The 22,597-nt window shown below is 40.9% G+C and overlaps 1 protein-coding gene across 1 annotated transcript in view; it reads right to left on the reverse strand.

Moving 5' to 3' along the window:
* Window positions 1–1,583: 1,583 nt before the first annotated feature.
* Window positions 1,584–22,597, reverse strand: part of Rybp (RING1 and YY1 binding protein) — a 52,411-nt gene continuing 31,397 nt past the window's right edge. Inside the window, exons 3-5 of the mRNA XM_051154993.1 lie at window positions 4,810–4,986; window positions 4,614–4,712; window positions 1,584–4,307 (exon numbers count right to left, since the gene is read on the reverse strand). Of these exons, the coding sequence (XP_051010950.1) occupies window positions 4,055–4,307; window positions 4,614–4,712; window positions 4,810–4,986 (529 nt within the window). The 3' untranslated portion in view covers window positions 1,584–4,054. The remainder of the gene's footprint in view (window positions 4,308–4,613; window positions 4,713–4,809; window positions 4,987–22,597) is intronic.

The raw sequence follows: 22,597 nt of genomic DNA on the forward strand, positions 1-22,597 counted from the left end.
GGCAGGCCCCAAGCAGCAGCAGGGAAGCAGCCAGCACTGCCGCTGGGGCTAGTGGACTAGGCGTGGTGCTTCACTTCATCCGGCTACAACAGGCTTAATGAGCTCTGGCAAGAGCAGGGTTGTCCCAGGGCTTTCAAACACTTGAAGACTCTTCCAGTTCCTTCCTTTAGATCACCATAGCCTATCTGAAAGGAGCACAGACACTTTCTTCCAAATTTTGTTGATTTTTTTCTTGTACTATGCGATCTGCACATTAAGACATCAAAATGACTTCAGCTTGCTGTGGTAACACAAATACTGAAGGAAATATGTTTTCTATTCCCCCTGGAAACAATGGGGGGGGGGGGGAATGAAACTATACTTTTCTAAGGGCTAAAATCTATGGAACAACAAAAATCATCTCCAATGTAAATTTTACTATTTTATTTGTGAAAAAACTACAAGCAGAATTCATAAATAGACATTTCTATTTAAAGCAGGAAAATGATAAAGTGGCTTCTAATAACATAGTCGTGCACATGCCAATAACAGGAATATATTAACATCTTTTATTTGCTAGACAAAGAGCAGTGTCCAATATAAATTTCCCCCAAACATTTAAGACCTGTGAATTTCTGACCAGTTCACAAAACCACCGACACTTTAGCATGAAGAGAAAACAAACCTAACAGACTGTCAGCTCTAAGACGGACGGAGCAGAAACTTCCAAAGCATTATACAAGCCATCTTTCTGGGCAAATGGAAAATAGAGCTCGTATAAGACATTAACAAAAGTTCACAAGGGAAGATTATGTTCTGACATACTTAACAAGCATTCGCTATCTGTCTCCAACAAACAAAGCTAAGGAAATAATGTAACCATCTTTACACAGTAAATTAAGGTTACAAGTCATACACAAGAACAGAACTGCTTGCGCGTTAGAAACTGTTCAGCTCCATTGTCACACTCTAAATGTTGGCTCTTAAACCATTTTCGGTAACATACAAGCAAAGGTTATTATATATTCAGCAATTAATAAATTCTCAATAATTTAAGATACGGTAGCTTTAAAATGTAGACTGAGAATGGTCTTCATAAGGCAGGCGAGACATCTTAGTGGAGCTAAACTCACAGAAGCTTCTGCCAATGTTTTGAAGCATCCAGATCCAAACCGAAAGGTTTTGATTAAAATATTTTCATGGGTGTCAAGATGTCTTTTTATTATCCCTCCCAACTGCATGACTCGGGCAGAGCATGTCAGGTCAGCTCTGTGCGTGTGCACATGAGTGTGAAAGAGCACATACTCACCATATGGGAAATCTGTAAGCCTTAACACTGTGCTTTTTGTTTTAATCTGCTTTCTGTGCCACTGAATACCAAGTATATCTGGTCCTCTTAATGTCTCTTTATAAGCTACACTACTAGTGTTTTTACCCACTGAGTAGTAGGGCAAACTGTAAATGTAGGAAGCTAATAGAAATTCCATTTCCAGAATGCATGCCTGAGGATGTCATCGCGTAGCACCTACCACCTCTCCACCCCAACAGCGCCCCTGACAGCTGTGACAGGGCGGCCGGGAACATCTGATTGCTTAGACTCTGCCACTGCAGATTCTGCCTCAAGGCAAGCTCACTCCACCTGTTCTGAAGCGGTCCTTCCCTCCCTTCACCTCTCAATTTATTTTATCACGGAGGCAAAACTGAAAAACCAAGACACTGGCGATGAATGAATTAGTAGCCCATGAGGAGCTGGCAAATCAGCCTTTTCCACTAATCTAGGGGGTCCAATCACTTTACATGAAACTCATTTTGAAAAAGTACACAGTGTTTCTGAACAAAGTGCATACCAACACTTATTGGTTCAAAGAGCAGTGCAATCCACATGAATTTGGTGGCATTTAATTTTTTTTTAAAAAGTTAATTAAAAAACTTAGCAATTCCTTATACCTCTGGAAAATAAATATGGCTGACTAATTAACCCTCCCTGAGACCCTTAATAAAAGGAATATTAAAACTTTAGAAGGAATGTCTTTGCAATACCCCACTAATATTAAAATGTGGATTTAAAATTCATAGTCAAATCACTATGTATTAATATATTCTGATGCTTACAGAAAGCACCTGATTTCCTTTGGTTCATTAATAAATACTTTAAAAAGGTATTTAAAAAGGTAAGTACAGCTTGCATCCCAGACACAAGCACCGTTTTAAAAAGAGGGGAGCATTGTCCATGCGTCTGAGAACAGGAGCCCATTGACAAATAGCACTGCCTTTGCGGACAGAACTACGGCGCATCAAATGACTGGTTTTAATGTAAATGTGAATGGAACCGTTCCTGTTGGCTACTCAATTCAAGCTGTTAATGTTCTTAACTTGTTGCCTCCACAGATAGAAATCAGTTCTGTTATTAAGCAAACCTGGTTCTTGACACCAAGATGTGGTGTCTTCTTACAAGCTCTCCCATGAGTCCTTAGAGTGTGATAAAATAAAGGAAGGTTAACACCACGTTCTCATGCTTAAAGTGACTTAAGTACTACAAACTCAGTGGATATGAAGGTAAAGTCAGATATAGATACCCTGAATCTAAGAGCAAAGCAGAACCACCAGAGCTTGAGGTGAGATAGGGTGATAAATTGTTATCAGTGGCCTTTGATTATCCCCTGCCTGCCCCCCCCAAATGGTAAAAAGTGAAAAGAAAAATTTGAAAGTTCAGTCAAGCGTTCTCTTGTTGAGAAGACAAAGACCACCTATATATTCACTCTCCTGGGAGGTGAGCTTTCCCTGCAATTCGCATATGCAGGCCTTTCCCACACAAGGAGCTGAGAAATCACTTCAGAGATGGGAAGAGCTCTGTGTCAGATCTGGGTGTGTGGTTGATAACCCTTGTTTAGTAAAATGAACCACAGCAGGTTTTAAGAAGAAACAAACTATCAACTGCGTTGGTAGAATGAGGATTTGGAAGGGGTGGGGGAGGGGAGGGGGCAAACTGGCCATGATCACAAAATCCACCACTGCAGTATCACAGGAGAAGTAGAAACGGGACTGCTTCCCTACTTGGTGAGGATTAAAAATGCACTACCGACACCCTAGAACTAAGAGACAGCTGCTAGATATACCTCAGGCATGAGCAGAGGTCTGGAAAAGGGCCGGAATTCGAGATACAGAACACCGTATTTTCATGAGTGCTTAATAAAAACAGCAACATTAACATGTAACCATAATTTACACGAATACTTGGCATTCTGGAGCTAGTTTTGTTACTTCCGAATGGTCAAAGCCCTCCAACTGAACCACTTGTGATTTGTCAATTATCCCATCGCAAATGCAGACTATCTGGAGCAGTCTTTAAATTTGAGATCACATTTTTTAAAAAATATATTTTTTATATCATCCAGTACTCTTAAAGACAGATGAGAGAGTCAAGTTCCCATGTAGGTTGGAACATACTTCATGTAAGACTGATTTTAATTATATTTCAGCACTTTCATAGAAGGGACTGTCCCAGATCTGTGTCAACTGTTCAATGTTGTATTCACTTCACAGTGTATCAAGCACCAGCGTTGCCATGGATTGGTTTCAAATAACCCTTTATATATAATTTTATATTTATATATATAGTTATATCAAAACTGATAGTACAGAGTATAGCTGGAAGAAAGAACTAAATTTAAGAGGATATGCTGACAGGATGGAGTCTGTGAACACAATAAATAAAAGTTCCCTCCCACCCCCAACCCTCTTCAACAAAACAGAAACCAGAAAACCAGTTGTAATGTACATGGAAAATTGTGCACAGCAGATTTTTTTTATATAAAAAGTAGATTCAGGAGCACATCCAATTATAAATGATTGTTAGGAAAATCATATAAAACAATGGAATACATAAAAGTGTCAAGAGTAACTGTCAGGGTACGAAATTCCTTGGTAGCCAGATGCCCACGGCAAGCAGAACCTTTCCTGGTAGCATCACTACAAGGTCGTCCACAGAAGACTCTCCAGGGCGCAAGCAGCATGGGCAGGTGGAGGGTTTGAATCTCATACCCTGATTCATAGTTTCACAATTCCATGTGCAATTTCAGAAAGATTCATCATTTACTGCTGACATATCGCCCTTTGGCGTGGAGGAGCGGGAGGAGCCTTTGTCTGTGCTCTCTGACCCCGAGCTACTCTGGTTCTGCTGTTCTGACCCTGCACTGGAGGTCACTGTGGAGGAGGATGTAGAGGAGGAGCGAGTCTTTTCCTTAAAGTCTGTGATAATGACGGTGACGTTGCCCACAGTTACTGCCAACTGTTGTGCGGTGCTCCTGTCCACGTTCTTCAGCCGGGGCCTGAAACATACCAAGGAAGCCACTTAAGAAGTGACAACATCAACATGAGCCTTCCCAGTCCTCTGCCCGCGGACCTAAGCTGCCCAGTAGCTGCGTTGACCACTTTACAGTAAGAGAAATCACCACCAGGCAGCATAGCTTTTGACCATGGATGATGAGCCAGTTCAAGATGGTCTAAAAATAAAAAGGTCAGCAGGCTGACCTCTAGCTCCTCTTTCCTAAAGTCTGTAAGTGTGCAGTAACCCTGGGCTTTTGACTATGATTAAAATCAACAACACTTAATAGTTCCCTATAGTTTCATCATACCTTGAGATGTGATTCGTTTCGCTGGTCTTTGTTGTAGCGTTAGCAGACTGTATACTGTTAGCTTCACTGGGAGGATCTTTCAGAATATCAGACTTTGGTCTAAAAGGGTAAAGCAAAGACCCAGAAAAATAAAATAACTAAAAATCTCTTATCCAACTGCAAAATAATATGCCACACGTAGTACCCAGAAACTTACTTTGTTTTCTTGTTGGTGTTTTTCTTGGTGACACTGGGGCTAATGTCCTTGTCTTTCTCAGGTTTCTCTTTGTCTGGCTTTTCCACCTTCTCCTTCTTCTCCTTCTTAGGGGGAGGTGGAGTGGCATACTGCTGTGCCACCTGCTGTGCCACCAGCTGAGAATTGATGCGAGGTTTCCTACAACATTCAACACAAGACACAGCATTAGCCACTCAGTACTTTCATGATTTTGTTCTTCTACATTGTTTCAATGTTGTATGTGTAACTTTAAAATGAGACGCCACATGCACTTGTGGTACACATGCACACAGCCCTATGCAATCACCTTACATAAGTTTATAGGGGTGCTAAAAATCTTCTTTTGAGCTGTCGTGATTATAGTGACAGCTCTCAAATACTTGCGCTGCACAGGGCTAATCTCGTTTTATTAAATGGACACTGGTAATCCCCTGGAAAGAGAATGAAATATAACAAGTGTGACATTCACATTCTCTCCTCAATCTAATTATTCCAACTGGTGCCTACTCCCCTGCAGCTGGGATTGGCATGGACAACACATATAGGGCAATAAAAGGTAACTGTGGTTCATACATACTCCCAAGGGAATAGATGAAGTCACTGAAAAAAACTTCAAGACAAGTGATACACTGACTATGCTGTAACAGCCACGTCTGCGCCAATCTCCAGCTGACACAGCCTCTCTCATTGTGGCAAATACTTTCACAATAAAGGACCATTCATTCACAGACCCAAACTAGGGGGAGGAATGCTAGCCAATGTTTCTACACACAGAATCCCCTCCTCTGCAGTCACATAACACATTTCCTAAGGGAGGTAATTTCCAAGCTATGACAAGGCAAGTGGCGCAGCCAACATGGGAATACAGGGCAGGGGGATGGCTTGTGTCCAGGTAGAGATGGTTGGGATGAAATGTTATTGACCACTACTGACCTTGATAGAGGAAACTGTGCACTGTGAGACAGGACACCTGTTAATGCTAGTATGAAAATGTCCTAGCTAGTCGATTCCAAATCCCAAATGGGAACATTCAAATGGGTTCTTAGTAACATGAAGCAACTGGCTGCTAGAACACAGCCAAGCTGGCCGGAAAAAATGTCCTAAGGAGAGGACCTGGACGGAACAGCACTGCCTTTTCACTTAGTTCCAATATTTCCTCATACAGGACATGCTGACTGCTAAGCAAACATAATTACTGGGGAACCCCTTGACACCAAGAAAGAGGACAGATGCTTATAGCTCCAGTAAAGATACAATGAAAAGAATGCATACTATCAATCAGCCTCTAAAAACGCAGGCCTTGATCATGAAATCTGAAAGGACAGTTCTCTATGTCAAGGATTAAGTCACAAGACTGCTCTAGATCAGTGTTGCTCAGCCTTTCTAATGCTAAGACCCTTTAATACAGTTCCTCACGTTGTAGTGACCCCCCAAAACCAAAATTATTTTTGTTGCTACTTCATAATTGTAATTTTGCTAGCGTTATGAATCATAGTGTAAAAAGATCTGACATGCAACTATGACAAGGCTGTTTGACAGGCCCAAAGGGGTGGTGACACACAGGTTGACAACTATTGCACTAGATGAATGTACTGAGTCTAAGGCTTTGCCTCCAACTCCAACATCCAAAGCTTCATCTTTAGGCAAAAAGGTGCTGTCAATTTTAACAATCAAGCAGCCCTATCTAACATACTCCTTCAAAGTGGAATATAGCTGCAAAGACACAGATTCAAAATATAGATACAAAGATATATGTGGATACAGATGCAAAGACAATATAAAAACACTGTAGAGACATAAAAGGAACAAAACCCAACGTTTACAGGGATTACTATCAAGCAGTATAAATCAGTCTTGTGAAAGTTGCCACATACTTTAACCTATACACAAGGTGTCAAAAGTAATTTCAGTGCTGGGGGTGTAGTATGCTTTCCCTATATACACCAAGCCCTGGAGTAGATCCCTAGCACTGCTGTTAAACCTAATGAATTTGAGGCCAGTCGGAGCTACATGAGGTATTGTGTGCAAAAGCACCTTGATTTGAGGGTCCTTTCAATTAAGCCTACTGCAAAGAAAATGAACACAAGGTCAAACACTCCATATAGACAGAATCACAGGCACCCAGAGGCCTCATACTAAACCCAAGTTTTGTGATGTCCTTTACCAGGCTACATTTTATACCTCCATGCCAAGTAAAAAGAGCAAATAAGTCACCAGGCAAAAAGAGGTTGCATGTGTACAGTAAGGTCTCCACTCTGCTGAATTTCAAGTTATCCATTCCTACATATCAAGGCTGCAAAGATGAGGAAACTGCAAGCAGTCAGGAATGGCAGTGGAGCTTGGGTGAGGGTAGGGTTGTGGGCAGAATTTGGGGAATCAGAACAGAGATTTAAGTATCATGGAGATCAGAAATGGAGTCTTTTTTGTGCAAGGCACCTAAGTGTGCTAATGTCATCTTATAGAAGGAAAAGCAGAGATGGACAGCGACACAGAAAGGGAGCTCTTGAACCTTCTAGCCACCTGTGAAGACCAGGTACACCTAACAGCATAGCTAGCCTCTAGCTCTCTGGCTTCTCTAGGATGCAGAATCCAGACAAGGCCAGCCTGCTGAACTACTCACATGCTGCAAGTCAACAGGTAAGATGTCTAAACACTTGTGCCAATGTTAGGCAATTGACAGGTCAGGAAGTAAGTTCTGATTCTTCAGCACAGGCAACAAGCTTCATTACAGACAGGACAAAATCCATACATGCAAAGAATAAATGGTGGCCCATTCATCCTATCATAGACACAACAGTATATGGGCAGGTAATGGTATGCTGTGTTATACAAGCCAAAAGGAATTTAAACTGGTTAGCTCTACTCTTCCAGGGGGCCTGAGTTCACTTCCCAGTATCCACACAGCAGCTCATTAACTTTATAAATCTAGTTCCAAGTGATATATATGGCACTCTCACATAGGCATATGTAGACAGAACACCAATGCACATGAAAAAATAAATCATTAAAATTGACCCAGCTTCTAAAAGCACTGATATTTATGCTATGTTCTGTATGTATGGCTCTATGGTGTCCCTAAATGACAGTTACCTTATAAGCAACCCACCACTCTCTTTTCCTCATCCAGATCCTGCACAGTGACAACACTTGCTACAAACTAACTGCCCCAACCCACCCACCCCAAATTTATGATGTTATAGAGCAATTTCATGACCTATGGAATGTGAAAACCTAGAATGGTATGCCTGTGAGAAGCATTGATTGTCCCCGCCCCCACTCCAAAAAATATGTTTATGCCAAGCCTGAAAGAACTTATGTGCAGCTATTCTTCCTGTAGACGAAAAGGCTTAGCAACAGATGGGAATCAGTACCTCCAATGTACTATGGGCACTGAACAGACCAAACACTTTTGCAAACTAAAACTGTATTGTTTTTCAAGACAGGGTTTCTCTGTGTAACCTTGGCTGTCCCAGACTCCCTTTGTAGAGCAGTGTGACCTTGAACTCACAGTGATCAATCTGCCTCCCAAGTGCTGGGATTAGAGGTGTGTGCGCGGCTTCAACTTTAATTTTTTACTAATTTATTTTATTTGCATTGGTGTTTTGCCTGTATGTATGTCTGTGAGAATGTGTCGAATCCTCTGGATCTGGAGTTACAGACAGTTGTGAGCCACCATGTGGGTGCTAGGAATTGTACTCAGGACCTCAGGAAGAGCAGCCAGAGCTCTTAACCGCTGAACCATCTGTCCAAGTCTGCAAATACAATTTTATAAATCAAACACAATTACTAGAAAATAGTTTATATAGATAACATATTTTCTTTATATAAAGAAAACATTTCTCAGCTGGGTGTGGTGGCCCACACCTGTACCCACAGGCCTCAGGGAGGCAGAGGCAAGCAGACCTGTGAGTTTGTAAAGCCCTGTCTTAAAGCCCCTAGGGAGGCAGGGGCCGGAGCAGGAGCATCGCTGTGAGTTAGAGGCCAGCAAACAACAAAACCCAAATGAAAGGGGGGGGGGGGGGCGCGAGGAGGAGAGATAGTGAGAATGAAAATGAATGACTATTGTTCTCTGCAAACGTGCCTGGTTAAAGGCATACTGAATGAGCTAAGTATGTGTCATAAGCTGCTTGTCTACTTCAGCAACAGCACCCACACATATGAATGGCCCTGGCTCTTAGCCAGCACAATTTTGTTTTCTCTTGAATTAACCTAATTTCTGATTCCACTGTACCTTAAGTACCAAACAACCTATAATACTCATGACTTCATATTAAAACCAGCTACGATAGAAGGGTAATTTAAAATCTCTACCATATTTGACTGTGACCCTTCCTTGGAGTATCATTAATTTTCTGCTTTCCTCCTTTAAAAACTCTCTATAGTTCCCTCTGTATTAAATAGCAGTTCCTTCTTCCACTAACAACTTTCTTCAATCGTTCAATTTCTTCCCGACAGGTGTGGTGGTGCACACCTTTAATCCCAGCACCGGGGGTGGGGTGGGGTAGTGGTGAGGCAGGCAGATTGCTTTGAGTTGGAGGCCAGCCTGGTCTACAAAGCAAGTCTAGGACAGCCAAGGGTGCACAGAGAGACCCTGTCTCGAAAAACCAAAAAAGAAATTGTACTCCCATTCTAAATTATTCTTTTCCACCAGTATATGTACCAGACTCAAGAAGAGTCACTGTGCTCTGTAAAACCGTTCTCCCAAATCTGACTCTAACTACTGAATTAAAAATCTTTTCTTGCCACATATGCATTTTTAATGTGCATTAGTGTTTTGCATGTATGTCTGTGAAAGGTGTCAGATCTTGGGGTTACAGACAGTTGCGAGCTGTCACGTGGGTGCTGGGAATTGAACTCAGGTCCTTTGGAAGAACAGTCAGTGGTCTTAACCACCGAGCCATGTTTCCAGCCCCTTGTCACACATCTTTAATCCAAGCATTCAGAAGGCAGAGGCAGGCAGATCTCTGAGTACGAGGCCAGCCTGGTCTACAGAGTAAGTTCCAGAAGAGCCAGGATTAAGATTACACAGAGAAACTCTATCTAGAAAAACAAAACACTTTTATCCCTTATTTCTCCTATTGCCTTACAGGTAACAGCTGGGTGTCCCGGCACTGGGGAAGCTCTGAACTTGAGGCCAGCCTGATCTATATACCAAATTCCAGGAGACCCAGAATGCAGACTAGAGTAAAGACAGTTTTTGGGCTATTCAGGCTCTGTTATGGAACTTCAGTAAATTATGTTAGAGCAGAGTAGAATCACAGCTAAATTAATTTGGCTTAAGTCATAATAAAAATGAGATTAAAAAAAAAAAAAAGCTCATTTAGCTCTAGTCATAACATATGTGCACATGCAGCAAAATAAAAATGGCTGGTAGGGACTGAAGAGATGGCTCAGGGGTTAAGAGCACTGGTTGCTCTTCCAGAGAACTGGGGTTCAATTCCCAGCACCCACATGGCAGCTCACAATTGCCAGGCTCTGTAACTCCAGGATCTGACTATCTCAAACAGACAAACCACCAATGTACATAAAATAAAAATAATTAATTAAAAACCACTGCTGGTGGGGGAAAAAAAAAAAAGAATGCAGTCAGCCCCACAATCTCAGCTTCAGATATGGAAGGAGGGGGAGGAGAAGAGAAGAGAAAAATATGTTCCTGTGAGGAGGCTAATACCCACCCTGCCCTGGGATATGAAGACACAAACCCATTAGGCTATCTACCAACAACAGCACCAAGGAGCCTCTCCTCAACAGAGCTGTCAACTTCCCTGCACATTTCTATGAGCATCTGGGGTTTGCAGACATCATTTTAAAACAGGATGCCTTCAGGGGAGGCCATGGACTTCACATATACCACATACACATTATTACACGCCCTTCAGGTCAGCCACAGCCACAGATTTCCGTGGCTAAGAAAACAGCTTGCTTTTAATCCAGGCAGAGGCTAGTGGATCGCTGTGAGCTCGAGGCCAGCCTGGTCTACAAGGAGAAACCCTGTATCGAAAGAAAGAAAAAGAAAAAAGAAACAGTAGGTGACTGGTCAATTCAAAGCTGTCATTCTGAATACCCGAAATGTCTTCTAGGCTCTAAAACACACTATTTGGGTACCAGAAAGTAGAATTATAATTTTTCTACAACTGAGAAATCCAATAATCATTTTAAGAATGCTACAAGTGGTTCAAATTCTGGAAAACAAATACCAACTTATAGACCAGTATGACAACCTGCAGTCAAATGTCTTAGCCTTGAGGTGCAGGCAAGGTTGGCAGGTTTGCAACTTTACATTGTCAGCAAGTCGTTTAGTCTGTTTTTTACAGTAAGCTGTAATATGTTAAAAACATTATACAGTGAGTTGGATGTAATCAGAATCTTTTTCTTCCAAAGGGGATGCAAAACTACCTTTTAAAACTACAAGGACTCTAGGCAAATAGTTTCAGATGCAAATAAACCTAATAAATCAAGTCTCCCTCCAAGAAACAAGACATTAAACCAATCCAATCTGCTGTGCAAATTACTTCATAGTTGTCAGAGACCCTATTTAAAAATCTATGTAACCATTTTGAAATTATAGTTCATTTCACTAAAATAAACACTTGTAAAATACAAAGAACCTGTAATTCTTCAAATATAAAAGCTATTAAGGCAGCTTAAGGTCTAGTACTCATCCAGCTACCTTCTACGGGTGATAGTTAAATTAAGAGAAGTGCTAACTTAGATTTATTAAGGTATCAATCTTTTCGTTTCCCTCAAACCTAACCCTTAAAATTACCCCCAAACTTAAGTACAAGGAAACAACAGCTGTGAGAAGGTAATTTATGATTAAACGTTCGTGCTATAATAGCTTCTAAATCACTGGTAATGAACACACTCTACTTAAAACCTCTGCTACAGTTGGATGCTTACAGAAGGGACTCTAACTTCTGGGTGTGACACTAGCAGCTTTTGTTAAAGTCTTTGCACACTACCTTATCCCAGGTTGCTCGTTCACATAAACCCAAACTACACTGGACTTTGTATTTTCTGGACAATTATCTTCCCTCATCTGTTTGCTTACCTTCTATCCCTTAGCTTCTTCCCTTTACACCCAAGCTCAAAGCCACTTGTTTTCTTGTCTCTCTAGGCAAGTAATCCATGGCTAGGTTTTAGGTAGCTTCAAACCACCCTGGCACATATCTGCTGCTTAACATTTCATACCATAATTTGTTAGCTTATTTTTTTCTCTTCTAGATTATGAATAACTCTAAGTCAGTATCAACTTTTTCAATTTTGCATTAAACTCCCAAACCTGCTTTTCGTAAGTGTGATAGGAGCTCAGTGCTTACTTCAAGAATATGTACACACTCTTAAGTGGTGCATTAGATGCTACATCAGCATGGAACATATCTGTGTTATACTTAATTGCCTGGGTCTCAGAACAGACCTTTTTAGGACCTTTGTATAAACACTCATCTTCTATCTTGCTATTCTTTAGCAGAAAGCACGGAATACTAAGTTCTCCAAAAAGTTGCTTTCCATGAGGAGAGTCTGCGTAGTGCTGAGCTTTCAACGTACCATGTCTCAGGAATGGGACCAGTTCAAGTAGAATTTCACTGAAGTTTATACTTTTCCACTAAACTGCATTAGCTTGAGAAGGAAAATGAACAGAAGGAGGTGAAGAGAAGGAAGCAAAGAACTGTACACTATTTTTAAAGTTTACAGAAACCCCAGCAGTATTTCCAAGTGCTTCTAATCCTCCACCTTCCCACCTGTCTCAAATATACAAAACTATTCAAGCACATTTCCATTTTTGCTCACATGAGTAGACTGATTTGTGTACTCTGTTCTACAGCATCATATATCCAGGGCCAAGGGGCAAAAAAAGAAAAACCTTAGGAAGGTGAAATCCTTCAGGAAATGTTAGTGGTTCTGTTTCTCTGGCAAAGAGAAAATAAAGGTCTACAGATTGAGAGACAGTGACCCCCAAGCATGGTATAATGAGTTAAGCCTGCTAAGAAAAACCACACCATCACAAGTTATGTAATCTGGCTTCAAGTGGGGTTTCTACACCGCCAGGAAGATCTCCAATTGGACAAGTATAGATAAGCCCTTCACTTATGAAAAGGGATATTTGGATAAACTGGAATATTACATAGCTGTAATCATCTAGATACAACATTTCAACTCAGTATTTACTTCAAATCCAGTAGCTGTCTCTAGCATCAAAGCAATCCCACTTTCATTCCTTTTCTTTTTAAACACATATTTATTTTTATTTTATGTGCATTGTGTCTGCGTGACTGTGTGAGGGTGTCAGATCATGGAGGTACAGACAGTTGTGAGTTGCCATGTAGGGCTGGGTTTTGAACTCGTGTCTTCTGGAAGAGTATTCAGTGCTCTTAACCCCTAAGCCATCTTTCCAGCCCCACCCCACCCTCCCACTTTCATTCTTGATTAAGTATCTTAATGGGCTTTGGATTCTCCATACTCCACAAATGACTGAAAAGTCTGTATGCAAAGAACTTTTCTATATTCTTAAATAACTGCCAACAAACTTTTTGCAAAAACTGCTAAAATAACTCATCAATTTTCAAAGGCTATTTATTTTTTACTTACAGCAAAGTTACAATGACAGCATGACTCTCGTATAATCCCTCACTTAATGTTACCATGTCGTGTAGACACAAAACAGTGATCTGAACTGGAACACCTATCTATACGGTACTATATAGTGCCATCTATATGATACTTGTCACCAAACAATATCCTCTGAAACCTCCCCGTTCTCCTTATTCAAGTCTCCTCTTTTGTTTGTTTGAGGTTCCAAATGAGGTCCTCATATTACATTTTTCTGTTTTACTTCTTCCCCTCTGCCTTCTTAGTCTCTCATGGCTATGCAACTTGTAAAGGGTTGCTTTCTACAAAGACCCCTGGGTTGGGCTAGAGAGAAGGCTCTGTAGTTACCAGCACTTGCTGCATTGTTGGTAGAGAACTTCGTGACGTTTTACAAGTGTGCTGCTCCTCTTCAAACTTTTAGTCACTGACTGAGTATCCAAATGTGGATTCCCATCAAATTGCTGCACAGACACAGGTGATCTGGGATTTGTGATCTTCCTGTCCAGTTCTCTAGAGTGCTGGGATTATACTTCTAGACCTGGCTCCTTTTATCCACTGAAATTCTCTCCCATTTACTTATTATTCTATTCTTTCTAGGAGTTTGAATCTGTCTTATTTCACTGGATATACAGTTTTTGGGTTTTTTTTTTTTTTTTTTTTTTTTTGCTTTTTGAAAAATTTCTTTCCTATAACTTCTCTAGTTTTTTCCTTGTGTTCTTTCAACAAACTCCATCCTTCTGAGTGAGTTTTCCAAAGCCTACAAGTTAATAAATACCAAATGTCATTAGATCATCTAGCATTCTTATGCAGTACATTCAAAGACCACCTAGAGAAAAGGTAAGAACGTCCTAGTTAAGCTGGAGGTACAGGTGATAAATGAGCCTTCTACTCCAGGTAGCGTGAGCACAACCAGAGGCTGATGCTTGTGTATACCAAGGAGCTTAAATATCGGAGGCGTTGATCTACAGCATTGACCAAATACCTCTAATACCCAGGAATACTGTGTTCCAAGGGCATACTTAACCATCACACACTATGTGGCCACAGTAGAAATGCCAAAAGAACTAAAGATAGACTTCCGCTATATTAACTATTCTCTAAATATAAAACTGCTTTTTAGAATCGTGTGTGTGTAAAAACAAAGAACAACAACAACAACATTCTGAAGAAACTGAAGCTTTTCCCTTGAGGAATAAGGGCTCACAAGCCAAGACTTAGTTCATTTGCCTTGAAAAGCAAACAGCCTGTTGGGGGGTGGGGGGACAGTCTTCAGTCTCTCTACAGCTCAGGGCTAAAGGATAGCAAAACTCCAAAACTACTCATCCTTAAGCGCTGCCATTCACTCAAAAGCAATTAAAAAAAAAAAACAAAAACAAAAACAAAAAAACAACAACAACCAAAAAAACAAAAAACACGGGGAAAGACAGTGTAGGCTGCAACTTTGCTTCACTTGGTTCACCATTCTCTTTTCGGAAGGAAGGAAGGAAGGAAGGAAGGAAGGAAGGAAGGAAGGAAGGAAGGAAGGAAGGAAGGAAGGAAGGAAGGGCATTTTTCTATATTGCCCAGGCTGGCAATGAGTACTTAGGCAACTCCTGCTAGTAGTTGGAAGTACAGGTGTGCCTGATCATGCGAACCTTTCAAATGTACAGCCTAAGACGCTGCACCACATCTCCTATCTTTTGTACTTCTTTCCCTGACACTTCTCTCCCCAGCTCCTTCACACCACAGATCTGATGTATGGATTCACCTTCCTTCCAGTTTAATGTACATGAATGAATGTCATAACATATGCTTTTCAAGTGCATATACATCTACTTGCACTGAGCTTGGTCTCTGAGCTCCATCCAGTCACGTGTCTGTTGTGTACACAATCTCCTTTGATAGACAGTTATGCCTTTTCCAGGTTTCAGCTAAAATGAAGAAAGCTGAAATGAGCACCAACTATAAATCTTTGTGGACATATGTTTTCGTTTCTCCTAGCTAGAGATCTATGGCAAGTCTACATCCAGTTTTTTGAGAAGCTGCCAATTTTTTTTTTCCAACATGATTATGTCATTTTCACACTCTCTCTCCAGCACAGCCTGAACACTATGATGGTTCTCCATCCACCAACACTGGATACTAGCAGTCTTTTGATTTAGGCCACTCACGTGGATGTTCAGTAGCACTTCCAAATGGGGTTTTGTTTTTTAGTTTTGGAGACATAGTCCCATGTAGCCCAGACCAGCAATGAACTCCTAATCCTCTCTTCATAGGCAGCTTCATAAGTTTCATAGGCTTAAACATGCAATCCTCTGATAGCTACTGTGTTTCTGAGCATTATAGCACTACAGGAACAGCATGGCATTTGTGAAGATCAAGATGACTACCAATTTTAACACTTAAAGCTGGATGATGAGAAGCTATAGTGCTGCTTCTATTTTTTTGTTTCAATTAAATAATGTATAATAGATAGAGACGCTATACAGTCACAATCACATACACAAGTGTATGGAGACATCATGTGCAAAGTCACCTTCTATTGCTCTCCACCTTATGTTCTAACACAGGCTACTTCGGTTGGCCAGCACGTGCCCCCTGGGTTTTCCTGTCTGTTTTCTAGGAGATTACAGGCATGAACGCTGCATTGGGCTTTTTACCAGTTAAAAAGTAAACCAGAAGCCTACTAAATTATATGCCTAGAGAATTTGACATAAGTTCAAGTACTCAGAAAGCAAAAGGTGTTTTGTTGTTGTGTTTCAGTAGCTATTATTAAATACAAAACAAAAACCATTTGCTGAGTGTGGTGACATACACCTTTAATTCCAGTACTTGAGAGACACAGGCAAGTGGATCTCTGAATTTGAGGCCAAGATCGCCAGGGCTGTTGCATAGAGAAACCTTGTCTTAAAAATTCAAGATAAGGGTGGTGGTATAGGCCTTTAATTCCAGCATGGGGGTGGGGAGGTAAGGACGGACGGACAGACCTGCATGCAAGAAAGGAAGGAAAGGAAGACAGACAAGAGCTTAAAAAACAACAACACAACTTAGAGCATTGCAGTTTTGCAAGATCTATCAAGCAACACTTGAAAATTAGGCAGCTATTGGGAGGCAGAGGCAGGCGGATCTCTGTGGGTTCAGAGGCCAGCCTGGTGAGTTCAGGACAGCCAAGGCTATACAGAGAAACTGTCTCAAAAAGAAAAGGAAAGGAAAGGAAAAAAGAAAGAAGAGAAATTAGGCAGCTGGCTACAAAGAATTAAGTGTGCATTTTATATAGAGGCTTGCAAAATTGGTGAAATGGAGACACAGCAGACAGCTGACGAGGACAAAAAAGATGGCAAGGCATTTCAGATGACAGACAAAATCTTAAGGGGTTCAGTGAACTAAAACAACGGATTCAAAACCTGACAATACAATGGAAAAAAAAAAAAAAAAAGACAGCAATCTGCTTGATGTAGCTCTTTTGTTTTTTCTGGAGACAATTCTACCTCTTCTGCTAGCATGCTAGGATTAGCGATATCTACCCATCGGCTTTGGCTGTTAAGTGTTCTAGTGGGAACAATAATAGTTACCAGGAAAACCAAAGTGTAGTCCTACTCTATCAGTTTACAGATGAATTTTAGCAAGAAACTACACCCCTTCAGTATGAGTTTCTCTACCTATTAAAAAGGAAAAGATACCTGTCCTACTTTTCCAGCAGAGCTGAGAATATAATGCTGAAACAAATGAAGTAAGCATGTTTGTTCATAAACATGTTCAGAAGTTTTAAAACTTGTCTTAATGAAACTATTTCCCTCCAGGTTTCAGACAAATGTCTAAGAGTTTATGTTGTAGAAGAAAAAAAATACTGCAATCACGCAAAAGACAAGCCTTAACTGCCACCACATTACTGCACACCTGTCATCTTGCCACTGAGGAGGCTGAATCACAGGCCAGTCTGCACTATTCAGCAAGTTTCAAGTTAGCTAGTCAAAGATACAAACCAAGACCTAGTCTCCTAACAAAACATATAAATTACTACATATTCCATATTTTTTGTGTCGTTAAATGTCATGTGCAAACTAATGTATCCCTTCCTGACTATTTCAATCTGCTCAGTAACGTTACTAAAGTGGAGCCCACAGCACTGTCCAAATAGGACAGAAATGACACTACCCTCAAGTGTGCCACCTGTTATACCAGCAGCTGTCATGATTGTTGCTGTTAATTTTAAGTCTTGTGCACTGGCAGTCAGCCCTCTTTCTTGAAGAGGTGAAAAACAACACTAGGGTTAGAATAGGATTCTTTCAGAAGCAGATCATGGCTGTGAATTCTACTGTTGATCACTAATTCTTTCTCCTCTTCCTTTGTGTGCTGGGTAATCAAACCCTGCTCTTCAAAGTTATTTTGTTAGCTATTTCAGGAGGGAAAAAAATCACTTTGAAAACTTAATAATCAAGTCAGTCATCTATAAATATGAAATATTTTCTTGTGGAAACCACAACATAGTAAATTCTTACCTTTAAACAGCCAGGAATATATTTTTAATTGGCAGAAATATGGGTGGGGTATGAGGACTAACCATTAAAATCTGAACTTGTCACCTGGGAGGCAGATCTCTGTGAGTTCGAGGCCAGCCTGGTCGGCAAAGTGAGTCTAGGCCAGCCAAGGCTACACAGAGAAAAGCCAAAACAAACAAACAAAAAACTTGAACTTGTGAGCATTGTCTACCCAACAAATTGAATTTCCTAGCATTTTAGGCATTAAGCAGTTTAGTCCGAAGGAACATAAAAGCATAGAGTAGATAAGTTACAAGAGAAGTGTGAGCTCTGAGTAGAATATGCATGTAGCCCTAGCTGGAGTAGAAGGTTAGCTTCAAACTACTCACAGAGAGCTACCTGCCTCTGCTTCCCAAGTGCTGGGATTAAAGGTGTGTGGCAGCACTCTAAGCTTCAACCCATAATTTTACTCATCTTCCTCTGCTCCTATAGAATGACAACACCACAGCCACCCCAATTAACAAGGTTTTGGGAAAACTGAGCCAACTCTCCCCAAAGACTTTGGAAAATGTGAGCGTGTTAATTTTACTAATGAGGTGAGCCAGTGGTCTGACCTGAAGAGAAAGGAACAAATATCAGTAGACTCCACCAGGCTTTTCAAATCACAAACTCAACTTAGTGGGACGGAAGGCTAAAGCCCAACCCACTTCTGTCTCTCTGGGTCAAATAGATCCTGTCTGGACTTCCAGTGACGCAGTTGTAAGTAGACAAGCACCTCAAAGCATAAACAAAGCTTCATGCGTAGGCAGAATTTAAGTCAGTTGGTAGTGTGAAAATATCTACAGGTGAGGTTAATTCAATGGGTTCTAAAAACCACATCTTACAAATTTTCTAAAATTTAGCTTAGCTTTGGTAATTATAATCTGACTTTACTAGCCATGAGATATGGATGCAGGGAGCCAAACTCAGTCTGCCCTCTGAACCAACTGAGCCACTTTACAGCCCCACACTTATTGACCCAAGAACCTTGATTTCTACGTGCTTTCATACTCATCATCAAAATTCTATCAAATTGCTTTTGGCTTCTGTGTGTGTCTAACTAACAAAGCCAAAACATGAGTCTTTGCAGGGAGAACAGTACTGCCCTAAAGCATTACAGCTCACTGTTTTCTTCTTTCCTAGGAATGGGTTACCATCAAAAGGTGCTAAGATAGTGGAGTCTTGTGATATACATGTCCAGCATTCTGGAAGCTGAGGCAAGAGGGTGATGAGTTCAAGGTTAACCTCAGTTACGCATGCTACTTGCAGACTCTTGTCTCAGAAAGTTCCGAATGTATGGGTGGTGTTCCTTTATAATGATGTGTGAGTGACGACCAGTGACTCAAAACTGAAGACTGGTTCAAAACTCCAAGCTTTTGCAGTCCTAGCTCTCACAAGCAAACAGCCAATGGACCCCCCCCCAAAAAAAATCCTTGTCCTAGTTATCAAGTAAGGGGGGGGGGGTGCTGCTAAGAGGCCAGCAGGCTGTAGGCCTACAGCCTCGCCCTCATATAGCAGTCACTCAGATGGAAGGACCTTGTTTTCAACTTCTGATCCCCTTAGCTGATGAATGAGCCTATGTTTTCTAATGATTATGAAAAGGCAACGTGGTATGAAAGATCAAGAGAGGCAGTGGGAGGTAGAAAAGAGTATAAGGAAGGATATAGAAAAAGAAAAGGGTAATATAAAGAGGCATGAAGCCAATGGGTTTGAAGGCCAACCAGACTCAGATTCTGGTGAGGATCGGGGGCAGGAGTTTGAAAGGAGCTGCCATCTTCTCACCTACTTTCCTTGTAGAGAAAGACAGGGGTTACCAGATTTTCCTTATGAAGAGGACTCAAGACCTCAATCACAGTCTAGACCAAGATCTCCAAAGGGCCCCATCAACTTCTTCCTTCAAGGCAGAGTGAGATAAGGCTCCAGGAATGCCAGGGGCTAGAGAGATAAGAGGAAGAATTGTATTGCCAGTGAAGAAGATAGTTGTGGGTGACACAAAGGAGAAGAGTTAGTCTCGGGATGAAAAGAAGTCTGATTCAAATCCATTAACTGAAATACTTGTGTCTTACACTAAAGTAGCACTGATGAAGACTTGGAGGTTGAAACCAACAAGATCATCAAATCGGGATAGATTTTTTTTTAGAATTTGAGAGTTGAATCAGCAGTTAAAGCTGTAGTTGAATGGGGTGGTGGGTTTGGTGGGCAGGTGATAAAAGCACATTTCTACAAATTAGATGAATTCTGGGTCTTGGATATGTCAGAACAAATTCAATTTTAAAGCAAAAGTCAACTGCATGATCCTCATATGGCCTGCAGTCTGAGCAATTAAACAGGCATCTGCTTCAACAGCAGTTGGATGTACTAAGATCTATGTTGATGGACACCCCCCTTTTTTTGAGACAAGGTTTCTCTGTGTAGCCTTGCCTGTCCTGGACTCACTTTGTAGACCAGGCTGGTCTCAAACTCACATATCCTCCTGCCTCTGCCTGGAGTGGTGGGATTCAAAGCGTGTGCCACCATGCCTGGCAATGGACCCCCTTTCTAATCATATGGCTTTTAAATGTAGTATTTAAAAAGTTCCAATGCCTTACGTTTGCACTAACTAATGTTTTACATTACAGCCCCAGGATAGTGTCATGCAGCACCATTAAGGAACATCGCCAGAAGTAGGAAGCTGCCTTTATGCTAAAGTGGCTGGACACAGTGGTTTTAAAGTCACTGTCATTTCATAGTAAGACACCCCCCCACACACACACAGAGATGAATAAACTTGTTTTTATAGACAACTAGGAATTCTCCTGTGCCTGCACTCTCTTAATGGGTAAGTGTAGAACCAATTGCTAAACCTTTTCTAGTTCATGAGAGTTGCACCCCAGAATGTTCAAAGACTAAGAGGTCTGACATGCTTTTTTCATTGGACCAGGCATCAGAGTTTTCCACACAATGGCGCACGCTCCTATTTCTATTAACACTTCTAATTCTGACTGATACGCTGATGATTTTAACATGTGGAACCAGTTCACAGCTCAAGGACAGGTAACAAACATACCTCAGCAGGACAGATTGAGTACAATTATAGTAAATATTTAAAGCAAGGAGATGTGGTGACACATATTCATGATACCAACACTTCAGAGGTACAGGCACAAGGATGAAAAAACTGGTCAACCTGAGGCCACCCTGAAAAACACACCTCAGTCATCCACTATCAGGTCTTACGCACCGTGTCTAGGTGTGAAAACCATACTTTTACATCATTAGCAATGCAGTAGGCTTGCTTACTCCAGTTTTACCACCCATATGATGGCTAGTATGACAGTTAATTTTATCATGGGGTCACTACTGTATTTTTGGTCTGCAACTGATCAAAATACCATCATGTGGCAATCTAGCTAACTCTAGTTCATGACCTCTTCAAATATTCAATCAAAAAATTTCAGTATTCTTTCTTTAAATCAGGGATCAGCAAACTTTTTCTATAATGAGTCATGCAAAATCCTCAAATATAGCAATAAGACAAAAATCAAGAACATTTAGTAGATAGCTACTACTAAATGTAAAAGCCACACAAGAGTTCTTAGGCTCTACAAACAAAAGCTACAGGCTGTGGTTTGTCTACTAGAATCTAGACTATAAGGTGTTCTCTCTCATACTAAAGCAAACTTCAAACTTTCCCGGTGCTTACATTTCAAAAAGACTAGTGATTAAGTTGTTCTACAAACAAATCTTAATTAAAAACAAAACAACACCTAACAATAAAACTTCTAGAGTCACTGCTTTTTCAGAGAAAAGGTTTACTATTCCTTCCAAAGGCAACACTTGTTGTACACCCCAGCAGAGCCATGTAGAACAAAGGCACAATTCTGCCAAAGAAAAAGATACCAATCTGTTTCAAGCAGGGTATTAGAAGCAAAGAGGTCTGAATGTTTCTTTAACATACATACAATACACAAATACACCCTCCATTTCTCATGTTAAAGCTTAATCCCTAAGGTAATTGTCAAATGACAGGCAGAGCCCTCAAGGAGGAGGTGAGGTCTCTATCTTAGGACAATTCCAAGAAGCCAGTGAAATGGTTTCTAAAGCAAACTCCAGTTTTCCTTGTTTAATTTGCCTTGGAAGACAGTATTTTGTCTGTCTCTAAAAATTATAGACCCATTAATCTTCTTGGTAAAATTCTTTCCCCCAATAAAAGCTTGTCATTAAATGTCTTTTCTCAAGTGAAAATATCACTTGCAGGCGCTTGAAATCAGTCTGGTGGGCCAATCAATGACTCGGAATACCCCCCACAGGAAAAATAACAGGATCCAGCTCCATCAGCCACAAATAGAGAGGCAGGTCCTGTGAAATCAGATAGCTTTGCTTTCACTTGGCTACAAAGTCTCCCACTTAGTGGCTGAGGACATTTGGGGAAGACCTGATTTTCCTCTGGTGAATCATCTGCTGGAGGTAAGGTGTCAAGCTAGAGCCTTGTAATCCAAATAATATAGAGAAACCATTCACCAGAGGACCTGCTGACACAAACTAGAAACAGAATGAAATGTGTGTGTGCCCTAAGGAAAGGCAATGTTATAGGAAACTTTATTTTCACGTAACTATGGCTATTACAACTTCTGATAAAACTATATAGTACTTTAAAGTGAAGCAAAAAGTGACAGAATAAAGACTAAAGGTTTGAAACAGTTGAA

The sequence above is a fragment of the Acomys russatus genome, chromosome 13 (assembly GCF_903995435.1).
Source record: "Acomys russatus chromosome 13, mAcoRus1.1, whole genome shotgun sequence".
NCBI lineage: Eukaryota > Metazoa > Chordata > Mammalia > Rodentia > Muridae > Acomys > Acomys russatus.